Here is a 14,596-nt window from a genome sequence, read left to right on the forward strand (position 1 = left end):
TTCAAGAAACTGGGTCAATCGCTCATCCATCTCATCTCATCTATGCCATCCAATATTTACACAAAAAAAGTACAGTCAAAGGGAAGAGGTTGGAGACCACTTGACAAGGAGCAAGAGGGAAATGTTGATTGTCATCGCTCAATTTACTCGTTAAAATCACTCCCCAGCACCACTGAGAATTCATGTCGAAGACCTCAGATTGCGATTGGCTTGGTGAATGATCCGTCCCAGCAAGGCCAGTGACGATACTTGCCAAGCCGAGAGGTGTGACAGTTGGGATCGGATGCACCTTGTCTCGGTTGCGTGTACGCGTGCGCGTGCACGTGCATAGGGGCATACATAGAAGTGATAGGTTGTATGGTCGTCGAGGAATATATGCACGAAACGTATCATCTGGGGTGCTTTAGAAGAGGTGGATAGTTGTTTGGAGTGTCGAAGGCAGAGAGATTGAAAAGGGTGCAGGGGTATCTAATGGAAAGGCTGCTGTTGGTTATGGGTTGGCCCCGGACTTCTTCAGGGACCAGCTTAGACAGCCATCCCCTTCGTGCATGCTCGTCATTCGTGCCCTTAGATGCATCCACTGACTTCTGCGCGATGGGGTCGTTGTCCGTCGATCATGTCATGTTGTCCTCAATCGGGACGTCGTCCTGCGATGCATCACGATTAAGCGAACTTCCGGTGAATAATCTCGGGATCTTCGTGCCATTCGTCCGCGCTCACCCACATCTGGTGGTCCTCGTTAGCCATCACTCTAAGCAATTTCGAATGCGGGACGATTACCTTGCGGAATGTGCTCAAACCAGCGAGGATACCTCCTCCAATCCAGGTCGTGTATTTCCGCTCAGCAGGAGCCGAGATCCGGATCTTCATGTCCTCCACAGCCAAGCGCTTGATCTCCCGCATCAACCGATCCGGGAAGTTCTTGCATAATGTCGAGCCTCCGGAGAGGACAATGTTGAGGTACAGGGACTTGCGCAGGTCGAGATCCGTCCGGGTGATCGCATCTTGGACAATCTGATGCACTCCCGGATACTCCAGACCGATGAGCTCCGGGTCGAAGAGGATCTCCGGCGCGCGGTAGCGTTCTTGCCCGATCTATGCGTAGCTTGTTAGAGAAAAACATGTCGCGTCCACGCATCACAAACTCGTACCTTGATCTTGTGCCCGTCCGGCAAAGCATAGTCCACCGACTTGGTCTCCGACTTGTGGTAGTTGTTCATCCAATCCTTCTCCTCCCGCTTGGGGTCCAGCGACACGTAGCACACCTTCTCCTTGATCATGCGCACCACCTCCTTCTCCGCGCTGGTATGCAGCACATGGCCGTTCTTGCGGAGCAGCAGCTGCAGCTGCTCCGTCACGTCCCGCCCGGCGACGTCGATCCGCCGGATGCTGTTGGGGATGGCAAAGCCCTCGAACACCGGCACCGCGTGGGACACGCCATCCCCTGAATCGAGCACCACGCCCGTCGTCCGGCCGGACGCGTATAGCGACAGGACGGCCTGGATGGAGGTGTACAGCGCGGGGACGTTGAAGGTTTCGAACATGATCTGGGCGGCGGCATCGCGGTTCTTGCGCGGGTTGAGCGGTGGCTCCGTCAAGAGCACGGGGTGTTCCTCCGGCAGCGTCTTCAGTTCGTTCTCGTACACATAGTGCCAGATCTTCTCCATGTCGTCCCAGTCCGTGACGATGCCGTGCTCCAGCGGATACCGAATCTTGAGCAGGCCGCGCAGCTCCTGGGCGCGGGAGCCGATGAAGACGTCGCCTTCCAGGCCACCGGCCATCACCCGCGGGTGTTTGGGCCGACCGACAAACGAGGGGAAGAAGCACGAGGGGATCTCCTCCCCCGCAAAGCCGGCGCGGATGGTGCCGCTGCCATTGTCGATGACTATCGGGGCGTTGTGAAGGGTGGCTTCTGCCATTGTGGGGAGGGGGCAGGAAAGGGGAAGCGGAGCGCTGGTTGAGGTTCGGAGCGGGTGTTTTCGGTCGTCGATTGTTTATATGCAGTGGAAGGCCCCCGCGGCCGCGTTAGAGGACTGGTAGGATGAAGGAATTGGTCGGAATACGTTTGAGCTTATGAGATACAGTTTTCCAAAGACATAGATGGTAGAAGAGCAATGCGTGGGAGGGCAGAAAAGGGAAGGGATGAAAAGGACAAGAAAGTCGGTGGTGGTTCTTTTTGCGCGTTTCGGGGAAGGGAAAGTAAGTCAGTCGGTTTAGTTGGATCTGCCCGCGCGGAGAAGCTTGGGCCACTCCACCAACAATCCTCGACTTCAACTTCTCTTTAACACCCCATTCTCCTATACTTCTTTTATACTACGTACCTCGGGTTTATATCTGAGATCGAGGAGAGATGATCAACGTGCTCATAGTTAGCGAAAACCACTAAACCTCAACTATGGATGCTAATGCGCCATTGGTGATTGCAACCATCCAAAGCCCTTCCTATTCTATACTAAAAGTACCCACGCTCCGCAACGCCATTGCAATTCGTCCACAATAATACATTTGTGATGAGTATCAGTCTCTGGGCCGTGACAGACCATCAATCCAAGAAGCCCAATTCGTCAGACATGACTTGATCCAAGCTTGGGGGGGGGACTTCCTGGGCCTTGGAGACCGGCGGCCATTTGGCCATCTGAACTCGCAGGCGTTCAGCCCTATCGACTGCTGTCGCAATCTCCCTAATTGGAGGTCAGCTCGGCGTCCACCACACAAGCAGGGCGTGAAGAATTTACTGATAGTGACTCGAAATGAGATAACCCTGTTCTTGGAGGATATCGGCAAGCTCCTGCTGGTGGTTGTCTTTGAGGGTCGGGTTCGGTACCACCGCAAGAGGCACGCCCAATCTCAATGCATCCATAATGCTGCCAGATCCTGGAGTCATCGTGGTCAGCTTGCGCATTGGGAAGTCAACAAGCGAAGGTACAACTATACCGGCATGGCTGACAATTAGACCCCCAACTCGACCTTCCGTGGGCCAGGCCTTGGCAAGACGCATTTCATTGTCCAATCCGTCGGGATTGAAGTCGAATCCTTCGATCAGCAGGCCGTGCTGGCCCTCACTACCGGGAGGATACTGGCGCAGGAATTCATCGAAGAGGATGTTGCCGTCTTTGCCGTACTGGACCAGCAGGTTGGTGTAACCGTGTGCGCGCAGCTCACGTAGAAAGGTTTGCTCTAGTACCGACTGAATGAGGAGGTTGAAAGAAGCGGTAGCTCCCACAGTCACGAAGCAGAACTTCAGGGATTGGTCCGGCATCGCCATGGTGGAAGGCTTATTTGTATATCGATGGGATAGTGGATCGATTAACAGAGCAAATACTCGGGAATATGTAGCCAAGTAGTAGGTGGGGGATTAAGAAGTTGATTATCAGCACTGTGACTAGGCACCAGCCAGCTAGACAGAGGTATGCATGCCTGATTTGGGCTTAATTGAATGGGATCGTCAGACAGGCATTTTAGTTAATATAAGTGACTCAGGACATATCTCTGCAGACGTCAGTTAATGTTGCTTGTTACATAGGAAATGATAAGATGCGAAGCTAACTGACCACTTACTCGAGTCGCATACTGTCCGGAATGTCCAGCAATTGGGATGGCGGTCGCTCAGCTGAAAGGGCCGCCTTCCCAAAAAGGCATAGTGCCCAGTCCAATCCCATCCAATCCCCATCACCATCAAAAAAACATCCAAACCCTCCAATCCTCCGCCCACCACACCTCCCTCCCTCATTTCTCCTCTCCCTCTCCTCACAATGGCCTCAGTAGCCAGGTCTCTGGGCCGCTCGGCCTTCTCCCTGGCCCGGAGAGGTCCCATCGCCAACCACTCCTTCCGCTCCTTCTCCGCCACGCCGCTCTCCCGCATGCCCGAAGATCCGGTCATCCCTGAGGCTCGCCCACGGCGCCTGGAGGATTACCCCAACCTGCCGGAGTACTCGCCCGAGAACCTGACCCCGGAGCAGCGGTCCCTGTACGACATGATGTCCCCGGAAGACCGCGCGGCCTTCGACGAGGTGAACAAGAGCATGATCGCCGAATTCAACGACCCGGAAAAACGCAAGGCCCGCATGGCGGAGGTCGACCAGAGAATCGCCGCGATTGACAAGCACGTCGAACCCTTTCGCTTTCTGGCTACAGACTTCCGGCCCAAGGGATTCTGGGCGGAGGAGGAGCCCGACGAGTTCGGTATTACCGACGATATGGACGACGAATTCAACGACGACGACATCACGACCATGGCCTATGCCGAGCTGGAAGAGCACCGTGAGATCAGAGAATACGCGCGGATCGCCGCCTGGGATATGCCGTCATTGAGCAGTATGACTTGCCCCCTTCCGCGCTTCGTTGACTCCCGGGGGGGGGGGGGGGGAGTAGCATCTACTTGAACTTGATCCCTACCCCCAGCTTGAGAACGAAGCACCATCCAGAAAAAAAAAAAGCGCAGGTTTAGCTAACTTGAATCCCCCTCTCTCTTTCACAGAACTCGCCAAACCCTTCACCCTGCCTCCCGAAACCCACATCCTCCGCTTCCGGTACACGACCTACTTGGGAGAAGAGCACCCGGCGCAGCACAAGGTGGTGGTCGAGCTGGCCTCCAAGGATCTGACCCCCACGCACCTGACCGAGGCCCAGCGCCAGACATTCCTCAAGCTCGTCGGCGTGCGCTACAACCCGGACACCGACATCGTGCGCATGTCGTGCGAGAAGTTCCAGCACCGCGCCCAGAACAAGCGCTACCTGGGTGACCTGATCCAGACCCTGATCAAGGAGGCCAAGGAAGGCGACAGCTTCGCCGACGTCCCGCTCGACCTCCGCCACCACAAGCCCAAGACCCGCCTCCGCTTCCCCGACGAGTGGGCCATGACCCCCGAGCGCCGCCGCGAGCTCGACGCCCACCGCGCCGCCCAGACGGCCCGCAAGCTGGAGCAACTACCCGACGGCGTCGTCGACGGGAACCAGATCATCTCCGAGGCCATCAAGACCCTGCCCGCGCTGAGCTCCGCCCCCATGGCCAGGCTCCCCGGCAAGGAGGACCAGAAGGGCGGGAAGGTCGGTGTCAAGGTCGGGGCGAGAACCCCGCAGCGTAGAATGCGCTGAGGGCGGGGAGGAGATTGTGCGCAGAGAATCCAACCCTCCCCTCCCCTCCCCTTCCTCCCACGCCCACATGAGACTCTAATGATTAATGCACGCGCGCGCGTGTGTACGGGTGTGACGATGGATAATCCCGTCTTGGGGAATCATTTGCCGGGGGCTCAGGGACTTTTGTCTATATATGTGTGTATGATGTGTGTCTGGTCTTGGAGCTCGTTTTCTTCTGGTTTTCTTTCTTCTGGTCCTTTCTCCTATTTTGTCTTCGAATTTCCCGGAAATCTCTGTAAGCTCAGATCAAAACAGGGTGGCGCAAATTGCTCTTTTCTGCAGGGTTGTACTAGAATCATCATATCAATGTATTATACTTCATTCCATCTTCACAGATATGGCACTGGGAGGGCGGGGGTCCTGGTTGTGTTCCCGTCGAGCGATAAGGAAAAGAGAGGATCCACGCATTACCAGAGTACAAAGGTGCTTACACGATCTAAAAAGATTCATCATGTTCGAGATTTATCAAGAGGGGTACAAGTGTCTGCAAAGCTTAACGGCTGTTTCATTGCATCAGGGCATGCCTGTGCTCCATATTTCACATGTTCGAATCCATCGCCTCCGTCCAACTCCCATCCAAATATAGACTTGACCTCTGCTATATTACATTTCGCACACGAGACCGTGTCTTTCCGAACAAGAGAGCGGGGTAGAGGCAACGAAAATGAAAACTGGGAAAAGAGGAAACTTGGAAGCAGAATGTGAAGAAAGAAAATACAACAACAGCATAGTATTGACAGCATACACATGATGTGCGAACGGCGCCGGGAAAGAAGCACTGTGTTCGGATACAGGTTTCGCCTTCAAGGCTAGATTAGTAGTAGTAGGCGAACAGAACCTCCGTTTTCTCTCATTCCAACGTCAACGTCAAGTCAAGTGGGGAGTCCTCCGTTCCTTCTAGGTATATTTATTCCGCAAAGGAGATCCCGTGTAGCATATCATAGTAGTTCGCATTGTAGCACATGGAAAAGCCGCAAAGTCGCATATTTATGTGTGATGGGGAGTCAGCAAATAGCTGATTTTCGATCAAGTAAAAGAAAGCCTCGGACCATAAATATGTGAGCACCCTCCGGTCTCTATTTACTTCTCCTCTTCCATGGACAGGCCGCCGAAAAATTCATCTTCGGAAGATCCGACAGAGCGTTGGCGATAAACCTTCTGACCAAAGGTGCCGGAATTGGGCTTGTGGCTCTTGCCTTTGACGCGATTGCGACGCTTTCCAGGGCTGGACTCAGATGAAGCAGTACTAGAGTGTGTAGCAGGGGAAGCATCTCGAGTAGGCGGCTCGGATGCGGCACATCCATGCATGAGACCCGGGGAAACATGCGCCTGGAGAGAATCGAAAGTCCCGAATGTGACCCTTGAGGCAGGCGATGTACAATTCGACGGAAGAGTGGCCTGGCTAGAATAACTCGCCCCAGCGACTCGCTCTTCCATCTCAGAGCTTGGGTCTTCCGTTGGAAACTGTGATCGAGGTTGATACAAACGACGGGACCTATGCGTCTTCTTGGAACGTCCCTGAGATGCAGCATCCCGCAAGATGCTTGAACCCTGGCACGGATTGATACCAAGAGAGGCAGGTAAGAAATGTTGGATACTGCCGAAACTTCCACGCGAATCTCTGCAGTTGCCTTCGAACGGATCAGTGACAGCGTTCTTGTAAGCAGTACTGTTCTGCGCGTGTGGATGATCAAAAGCAGGCGAGTTGTTTCCATTGGCAGGCTTCAAGGATGAGTAGTCAAACTCCGGGAGCGGCTCAAAAGACAGAAGATCGAGCTTCCTGAGAGCCAGATTCTTGGAGCTGGAAGTGTGCTTTGGCTCTACCCTCTGAGCCTTAGAAGTCTTCGCTACGTCCATCGCCGGCAAAGCGAGCCTTGAGGCACCAGGGAATCCCAATGGAGATTGCTGAATGGAGAGCTGGTTTGCAGCAAATTCCTGTTCAGGTTCCTTCTTTATCTCAGGCGCGTCAAGGGCTTCATTCATACCCAAGCGCGGGTGATACGGAAGTGATTTATAGGAACCACCATCGGGTGCAGGGAGTGTATGGTTAAGGGGGGTACGAGGATGTCCATGACCATTGGGAAGTAGGCTGGGGATATTGTACTTATCGCGGTACCAGCGAGGGATGTCGCGCAGACCAAGCTTCTCTAGCATGGACAAATCGTGAGGCATTTCATGCTTATAGAGACATCCTATGGCAAATGTTAGAGTCAATGTTATCCCAATGTAATATGAGCCGCTTGCCTTGTTGCTGATAGTCGCATTCGCCATGACGGATCCAATAAGAGCAGTACTCTTTCTTCGAGTTGTAGTGGGGACTCTGCAAGAGGGTTAGTCAAGTTCATTCCCTTGGAACTTGGCGCCTTTCTAGCGTGTCGCATATCAAGTAACACGTACCTGTCTAGCAGTACCGTTTCCTGGGGGATTCACATTGCTGCTTGGGACCAGCCAGCCGCTAGATGATGAAGGTGTCGCAAACCAGTTCTGAGATAGACCATGTTGCAGTAGCGCACTGATAGCAACTCTCTGACTCACTGGTATGTTTTCATCGGAAGCAAGACTCATAAGCGTCGCCTGCACATCATTGTCGCGGGAGCGGTGTCCAGGTGCGTTACTGGATGACGCGCGAGTTGTATTTGAGAGAGCGCCTTCGAGGACATAGAATTGTAATCTAGAGCTGACAATTCCCAAACTAGTCATGCCTTGAGTTTCGCTTGGCGAGAGGGTACGGGGAGCACCGCGAATTGAGATATGTGAGGGTAGCTCGTCGACAGCAACCAGGGGGGTGAGGGTGCCATTTGGGCGAGTACAGAAAAACTGAGGGCGAATCGGCGAAGACATGGCTGCTTGGCAACGCGAACTTGCAACCCAGTCTTTGGCAGGGATAGACGGATGAGAAGCTGAGTGTCAGGAAGCGATATAACCTATGCTAGAAGATGAAGTATATCGCCATGGGAGATGAAAAGGAAAGAGTGTAAAGACAGATGGTGGAGAGATAGAGGTAGATGGATGAAAGTAAAGAGGGGAACACGATCACAGCGAAGAGATCAAAAGAAGGAAGAGAAGAGAGAAGAGAATCCAGAGAAATAAACAGAAAGAAAGACTGTGTTAAAGATCAGTGAATCACTGGTCCGCAAAAATCAGTTGACATTCACTGAGACAGGCGTTGGCAACAGGGGTTGATAACACCACACAGAGAACGATACACCATTCACACCAGGAACAAGAGTAACCCAGGTGTGTGAGCTTGCAGAGATCGGTGTTATATCACTAATAACCCTGCAGAAACAGTCACGCAAAAAAGAAGCGATAGGAACAAGAGTATAAAAAGCCAGGCTGAGAACACATCTAATGTTCGCCGCCCAGAGAATCCAATGCAAATCACAAGATTCTCAACCGGCCGAGAATTGGCAAAAGACCAGAAAAAAAGAAAAAGAAAAAGAAATACCAGCGCGAAGATTCCGCAGAGGATAAGAGCAGTCGCAGGGTCCAGATCCAGCCATGACTAAATGCCGTCAGTGTTTGTCCGATGATGCTCGCCAGTACAACCGTCCCGGATGGCTGCAGCCTCCTCGCTGGTCGCATGTTATGGGGGCTTTGGTCCGCTTCAGTGGAAAAGGCGCAATTGCTGTCTCTCCCATTAATTCAGCCTCTGGATGATATCTCGTGCCGGACTAATTCCACCATCCTCATACCTCTGAATTAAGCCATGTTATCTTTTTGCATCAATTGATTCCGGGTGAATTCAACGGCCAAAGGTCGAGGATCAAGTCGATAGACAGATATGCTTTGCTTGCCCCTGCTGTCCCTGAAAGAGTGTCCCCTGAGAGGGTCAACCCATATCTCGTTTCCAGTCCTGACATTGACATTCAATCTCCGATAAGCCTTGATGCGGTCTGCTGGCAACGTGGAGGGAGAAAGTAACGATTATATCGGCGGGTGACGTTGGTGACACGAACGATCCAACGAATGAGCAGATCAGCATTATCCACAAACGGCCTTGCGAAGAGTCTCTGCAAATACGCAATGCGCGATGCGCGGAAAGAAGAGGAGGGCAACAAACGAGATGAAGTCTACTTTGAGCTTCTGAAATCGATATCCCCAAACGAGATGCAGTCGGCTGGATGTTCTGGTTTGAACCAGCGGAGCCAACCAGAAGGAAGGAAGAAAGGAAGGAAGGAAGGCCAAGATCACGAACATGTGACCCAGTTTATCTGCCTCAGGTCCATTGCTTGTCTAAACAAAATGTAATTACATAGCTTTTTTGATGCAACTCCTGCCAATGCTATGATATCACAAACTCCGAGACCCTTGAGCCAACTAACGCTGAATCAATCTCTATGGAAAGAGAACAAAATAACAAAATCACCACCGTCACGTGCTGTTTCAAGTACACTCTACACCCTGTTGGTAGGATGGTGTTGAGGTATCTGAGTAGATGAGGGGAAAGACTGTACAGGATTCATCAATGCTGGACCAGGTGGCTGCATACGATGTTCAGTAGTGAGGTCGATAACGGAGGAGCTGGTTGCAATAGAGGTGGAGGCAGGAAGAGTCGCACCGCTTGCTGCAGCCTTACTGGCCTCCTTTCTCTTGCGATGTGCAAGGTTGCCACGAATACCAGTCAAATACTTTTTCGCTAGGAGAACGAGCTCCTTGTCTTCAGTACTATGCTTTATAGCGTCCAGCATCCTGGCGACTTGTGCATCAGACTTCAGGTGCGGGCATGTGCGCGAATAACCGTAGTGGGCAAGACCACATAGAGGACAATGCTCAACACCAGCCAACCTCAAGCGACAAGAACCAACAGGATGAGCCTGCTTGCATGCGATACAAGTTGGTTGCTGAGTTTGGTCAGGTTCCGCACTGCCATCCATGGCCAGCGGCAAGTTGATGGGAGCAATTCTTTCGAATTCCCGAACTGTAGCTTGCATTAGTGAAAATCGGATAACCCTAATAGCACCGAGCACTTACCTTTAGTCCTTTTGGGGATGATCGCCAGTTCCTCACGGTCTAGCTCAGGGGCCAAGTCGGAATCGGAGTTAACGGCGTCTTCTGCCTGGTACTCCCCGTCGCTGTCTGCCAGCCGCATTATATGATCATCGACGGGGGACGATTCCCTGGTAGTTTTGCCATAATCAACATTGGTACGCTTCCTCTTTCCACGGCCAAATGTCTCCGCTTTTCGCGTGGCTTCCTCAGCTGCAGCTTGTTCTCGCTCGCGCAGAATGTTGTCCCAGATGTCAGCATTGGGTACCGCCTGCTCAGTCTGCTCAGTCATCTCCTGTAGGCGATCCTCCAGATTCTGGTTATCGTTTGCCCACACCCGAGCAAAGCTGAATTGAGACTCCGGGTCACCTTCAACCGGCGCCTTGGCTTGTTCGGCTTGACTGCGATCAAGGAGCTTGTCGACAGACTCAGAGTCATATTGTACATCGCCAGAGTCATCGTCATCAAACAAGGCCTGAGCTCCATGACGGAGGACAGACTCAAGATCTTGCCCGTCATCTTCCTCCGCCACCATGCGGTCAATAAGAACATGGTCTAGGACCATCTTCTTCTTGCCTATTTGCATGATCTTCTCTTCGGCACTGCTCCGGGTCATAAGCTGGAAGACAAGAACCTTGTTCGTTTGCCCTATCCGATGAGCACGTGACAACGCCTGCATGTCTTGATGGGGGTTGAAGTCCGGGTCCATAATGATCACAGTATCTGCAGTAGCCAGGTTGATCCCGACTCCACCAGACCGAGTCGAGAGAAGAAAGGCGAAGTAGGGCGAATCTTGCGCGTTGTAATCGTCGATAGTCTTCTGCTTCTCGAGCGAATTCATTCTACCATCGAGGCGAAGATGTGGTAAACCCATTCCGTCGAGGAAATCCTCGATTATGTCGAGATTTTCGAGAAACTGACTGAAAATGAGGACCCTATGGCCACGATCCTTGAGTTTTGGGAGCATCAGTTCCAACAATTGAAGTTTACCAGCTGCATCCACCAAGTGCCGATGGGATTTCATCCTATCAGCAGTTCTTTCCTCGATGGCTCTGCTATAGACGAATGGATGACACAGACATTTGCGCAATTGCATGAGAATATTGTTCAGGTTATGTCTTTCGGCCTGTTTCAAAGCCTTGGCCCCATTGCGCTGAAATATAGCCTTGATCAATTGAGGGTTTTTGGCAAGGATAGATTTGTATAGTTTCTTCTGTACCACAGACATCGAGACCGGAACAATAATCTGGGCAACTGGAGGAAGAAATGTGAGCACTTGCGCTTTTGTCCGTCGCAGGAAGAAAGGCCGTAGCATTTCATGCAGCTTCGTAATATTCTCCTGTGAAAGCGTGCCGTACTCTTGTTCGAGGTCAAAGGCCTTCTTTGACGGGTCGCAAAACTGAAGTAAATTGAATAGTTCTCGGATGTTATTTTGTAGCGGAGTGCCCGTCAAAAGCAACTTGAACGGGAATCTGATTCGCGACAGTGCTTCATAAAGTTGGCTCTTGTCGTTCTTGAGCCGTTGGCCTTCGTCAACAATCAACCCAGCCCAGGGAATCTTTGCCAGGGATCTGCGGGATGCATCATCAACCATCGTCTCATACGAAGTCACGACGACGTGGCACCGGAGAGTAGGATCGTCATCAGCATACATCTCATACTCTTTGGCAAGATTGCGAGAAAATGCAGACCCGTAGTATGTCACAACCCGCATTGAAGGAACCCATGACTTGATTTCTTTGCGCCAGTTGGGACAGGTGGAATTAGGCACCACCACCAGGAAAGGCCAGCATCTGTGGTACTGAATCAGGGTAGCCATGAAGCCAATGACTTGAATCGTCTTTCCAAGACCCATCTCATCGGCAAGAATGGCGTTTTGCTGTTTGAACCACATGTAGTAGAGCCAATTGACACCATCGTGTTGGTAGTCCATCATCTCTCCACCCGTCATAATGGTGGGCTGATGGTCTTTGACCAGATCAGTCTGGAAGTTCTTTTTTCTCTTCTTGGCGAGATGTCTTCTCAAGGTTTCTTGGTTCGGCTGACGGACATATTCCCGTTTGACCCAGTCCGCAAAAGCAGCTTTGAAGTCCTCCCATCTCTCCACATCATTCCGATCAGGAGGTGTATCCCAGACCACCTCCTCATACGGAAGGCCTTTGAATTTGACATATACCTGAGACACATTGTAAATCCGCTCCAGGTCTGCTTCGTACGACCGCTGCTTGCTTTCTCCAGGCGGCGATGAGCTAGAATAGCGAACGTCGAAGATGATATCGATCCGTAAATAATCATCTGGAACAGCTTCTTCGATAGTCCTTTGCGGTGCGAGGTTCTTCTTGAGAAAGGCCCGACGCATGATATGGTTAACAAAGCCCCATACCCAGCTTCCAGGCATCCAGGTCGCGTGGCCGTAGGATTGGTTTTTCCATTTGATAAGATACTCCCGCTCCGCTTCTTTTGCAAATTTCGCCTTTGGGTCGACTGGTCGCCAGGCAACTATAGCACCGACTTCTCCCGGGACTGAAGCACAGTCCTGGCAATGCCACGTAAGATGAGCGACGTCAGATAGATGCTCGAAGTGGAAGGCTCGATGGCAAGTAGTGCAACGGAATAGTAAATTAGCCACATTATTGACCCGCGACATATCGATGAAAGTTATAGGATCCTTCCCACCGTTCTGCTGCCGAGACTGTTGTTCCTGCTTCGGCGTTAGACGATCCCGCAGTGGCCTTGACATGTTCCCTTCGCGATTGCAGATAGCACAATGACCCTGATGAGGTACAATTGGGTCTTTTGAATGAGCAACTCCCAAGCAGTTGCGGCATTGAAGGACAAACAAATCTTCGGTGACTTTAGTAACTAGATGGTCTCGGGCAGCCCGGGGACCCAGGCATGAATGGTGGAAACTGCTGGTACATCCCTGGCAGAATACGAGAGGTCCTTTCGCATGATCGTCTCCGATAACATGACATCTCGTGCAAGCGCCGCGGTGTCTTTCTCGGAAAGGATCATTTTCTGGTATCTTCTGAAACCTCTCTTTGGCACCGAAGTACTTTTCATGATTTTTCGGTGTGTTCTCATTCTCGGAGATTTCGTCCTCATTCCGTTCGCGCAGGTTCTTCCGCAAGGCCTTTCGAGTCCTTGTCGACTGACGCGTGCCTGCTGGGGTACTCCGGCGGCTGTTTTCTTCGTCCGATAGCAAGATCTCTGAGCGCGACTTGCTCTTTCGAGCTCGTAACATGCGACGCCTTCTTGTTGTTGTACCAGATGATGCGATAATATCTTCACTGGAAGAATAGCCTCCTCGTCGTGGATGGCCTATCTCGTCATCGCTACTCAAGTTTCCGAAGAAAGCTGTGAATCCAGTGTTTTTAGCCCGGGTAGACCGCTGGGTGCTTCTCCTGGTCCGCTTTCTTGCGTCGGACAAGTCCGAGTCTTCTTCCGATGTGTCGGGGGATTGAGATGAGGCTGATTCATTGGGACCGTATTGGAAGAAATTCGTTAGGGCTTGTCGTCCATTATTGAGAGTTTCAAGCTGCTCGGATGAAGCCTGGATGATGGGACGGTTAGTGACACAATATAGGGGCAAAAAGGTTGCAAGTGCAACATACCTTTAGAATCTCGCCACTTTTCAGCCTAATCCGATACAGAAGCCCGCCCTCTGTCTCAGAAACCTCCTCGCTGATAATGTAGAGAGCCTCAAAGTGTCCAGGTAGGTATTCGCAGTCCTCGATAACACTGCTGGGGGCAAGTGGAACCTCAACGACAGGCCGCGGTAGCCGAGGCTCTAATGGGCTTTCTTGGATTAGGTTGCGTTCTGGTGAATCTTGCTGAGGTGGGAAATCATCCTCAGATGCCTCAATTTCTGGCACTCCAGACTCTTTCAAGGCACTTCCATCTTGAGGCGCTTCCGAGGTGCGAACAGCAGGGCCGCTCTTGAACCTGGCAAGAAGCTCCCCAACAAGGCCGCCTTCGCTATCAGAGTTGTCCGACATGTGCTGGTCCGGTCTTTCGCTATGAACTTCTGTTCCGTCCAGGGAATAATATTTCAGGATTGAAGCATCAGCGGGCGATGGCAATGGAAGTCCTATGTGAGCCTGTATAGTCGGACGAAGAGAGGTTGAGTTATTTGTTGAAATCAAATGTTGAGGATGAGTTGACACCGTGATAAGGTAACACTGCGGCTGAAGGCTCTAGAAAGCGAGTCGAAACGAATGACTATTGTGCACAAAGGAAGGAAGGGAAATGTGCCGCTTCATCGTCGAGAAAATGTATACCAGCTTCCTCTGTTTCCGAGACGGTGATATTGATTAAATCATGCGGACGCGTTCTATTGACGCGATTTGGAAAGGAATAAAGATAATGCGCCTATCTTATCAGGGACTTGGTTACAGTTATCTAGAAGTGGCGGGCGGTGGAAACCGCCGAAACAGGTAGAATTGCTTTTTGTGGTAGATGGTAGACGGCA

At 51.8% G+C, this 14,596-nt stretch overlaps 6 protein-coding genes across 6 annotated transcripts; 2 read left to right on the plus strand and 4 right to left on the minus strand.

Moving 5' to 3' along the window:
• Positions 1–663: 663 nt before the first annotated feature.
• BO86DRAFT_415045 (actin-related protein ArpA) lies at positions 664–1,919 on the minus strand (the record flags this gene model as incomplete). The annotated part of the gene is made up of 3 exons (XM_025674881.1): positions 664–726; positions 781–1,095; positions 1,152–1,919. The coding sequence occupies 3 exons, from the start codon at positions 1,917–1,919 to the stop codon at positions 664–666; spliced, it is 1,146 nt and encodes a 381-aa protein (XP_025532976.1).
• Positions 1,920–2,358: 439 nt separating this feature from the next.
• On the minus strand, positions 2,359–3,547 carry alg13 (N-acetylglucosaminyldiphosphodolichol N-acetylglucosaminyltransferase catalytic subunit ALG13). The gene is made up of 3 exons (XM_025671025.1): positions 2,935–3,547; positions 2,736–2,874; positions 2,359–2,681 (listed from the first exon to the last, which is right to left on the minus strand). The coding sequence occupies exons 1-3, from the start codon at positions 3,263–3,265 to the stop codon at positions 2,543–2,545; spliced, it is 609 nt and encodes a 202-aa protein (XP_025532977.1). The 5' UTR covers positions 3,266–3,547; the 3' UTR covers positions 2,359–2,542.
• A 205-nt stretch (positions 3,548–3,752) lies between these two features.
• On the plus strand, positions 3,753–5,094 carry BO86DRAFT_301286 (mitochondrial 37S ribosomal protein mS35; the record flags this gene model as incomplete). Its single annotated transcript, XM_025667483.1, has 2 exons — positions 3,753–4,314; positions 4,478–5,094. 2 exons carry the CDS (start codon positions 3,753–3,755, stop codon positions 5,092–5,094), a joined length of 1,179 nt encoding a protein of 392 aa, XP_025532978.1.
• Positions 5,095–6,028: 934 nt separating this feature from the next.
• On the minus strand, positions 6,029–8,307 carry BO86DRAFT_77595 (uncharacterized protein). The gene is made up of 3 exons (XM_025677667.1): positions 7,534–8,307; positions 7,381–7,456; positions 6,029–7,328 (listed from the first exon to the last, which is right to left on the minus strand). Exons 1-3 carry the CDS (start codon positions 7,975–7,977, stop codon positions 6,217–6,219), a joined length of 1,632 nt encoding a protein of 543 aa, XP_025532979.1. The 5' UTR covers positions 7,978–8,307; the 3' UTR covers positions 6,029–6,216.
• A 606-nt stretch (positions 8,308–8,913) lies between these two features.
• BO86DRAFT_77532 (uncharacterized protein) lies at positions 8,914–9,460 on the plus strand. The gene has a single exon (XM_025677666.1). The coding sequence runs from the start codon at positions 9,106–9,108 to the stop codon at positions 9,385–9,387; it is 282 nt and encodes a 93-aa protein (XP_025532980.1). The 5' UTR covers positions 8,914–9,105; the 3' UTR covers positions 9,388–9,460.
• BO86DRAFT_352346 (putative chromatin remodeling complex subunit (Chd3)) lies at positions 9,406–14,449 on the minus strand. The gene is made up of 3 exons (XM_025669475.1): positions 13,740–14,449; positions 10,111–13,678; positions 9,406–10,057 (listed from the first exon to the last, which is right to left on the minus strand). Exons 1-3 carry the CDS (start codon positions 14,121–14,123, stop codon positions 9,534–9,536), a joined length of 4,476 nt encoding a protein of 1,491 aa, XP_025532981.1. The 5' UTR covers positions 14,124–14,449; the 3' UTR covers positions 9,406–9,533.
• Between the last annotated feature and the right edge of the window lie 147 nt (positions 14,450–14,596).

The sequence above is a fragment of the Aspergillus japonicus genome (assembly GCF_003184785.1).
Source record: "Aspergillus japonicus CBS 114.51 unplaced genomic scaffold BO86scaffold_2, whole genome shotgun sequence".
Classification (NCBI taxonomy): Eukaryota; Fungi; Ascomycota; class Eurotiomycetes; order Eurotiales; family Aspergillaceae; genus Aspergillus; species Aspergillus japonicus.

What these genes read in the sequence shown, in the direction of transcription:
- alg13 (XM_025671025.1), bottom strand. Translation starts at nt 3,265, where the DNA reads ATGGCGATGCCGGACCAATCCCTGAAGTTCTGCTTCGTGACTGTGGGA. An exon ending in TCTAATTGTCAGCCATGCCG is followed by an intron (nt 2,875 to 2,934) that starts GTATAGTTGTAC and finishes CGATGACTCCAG; the next exon opens with GATCTGGCAGCATTATGGAT. An exon ending in CTCATTTCGAGTCACTATCA is followed by an intron (nt 2,682 to 2,735) that starts GTAAATTCTTCA and finishes ACCTCCAATTAG; the next exon opens with GGAGATTGCGACAGCAGTCG.
- BO86DRAFT_352346 (XM_025669475.1), bottom strand. Translation starts at nt 14,123, where the DNA reads ATGTCGGACAACTCTGATAGCGAAGGCGGCCTTGTTGGGGAGCTTCTT. An exon ending in AAAGTGGCGAGATTCTAAAG is followed by an intron (nt 13,679 to 13,739) that starts GTATGTTGCACT and finishes CCCATCATCCAG; the next exon opens with GCTTCATCCGAGCAGCTTGA. An exon ending in CATCCCCAAAAGGACTAAAG is followed by an intron (nt 10,058 to 10,110) that starts GTAAGTGCTCGG and finishes TGCAAGCTACAG; the next exon opens with TTCGGGAATTCGAAAGAATT.
- BO86DRAFT_77532 (XM_025677666.1), top strand. Translation starts at nt 9,106, where the DNA reads ATGAGCAGATCAGCATTATCCACAAACGGCCTTGCGAAGAGTCTCTGC.
- BO86DRAFT_77595 (XM_025677667.1), bottom strand. Translation starts at nt 7,977, where the DNA reads ATGTCTTCGCCGATTCGCCCTCAGTTTTTCTGTACTCGCCCAAATGGC. An exon ending in GAAACGGTACTGCTAGACAG is followed by an intron (nt 7,457 to 7,533) that starts GTACGTGTTACT and finishes ACCCTCTTGCAG; the next exon opens with AGTCCCCACTACAACTCGAA. An exon ending in ATGCGACTATCAGCAACAAG is followed by an intron (nt 7,329 to 7,380) that starts GCAAGCGGCTCA and finishes CATTTGCCATAG; the next exon opens with GATGTCTCTATAAGCATGAA.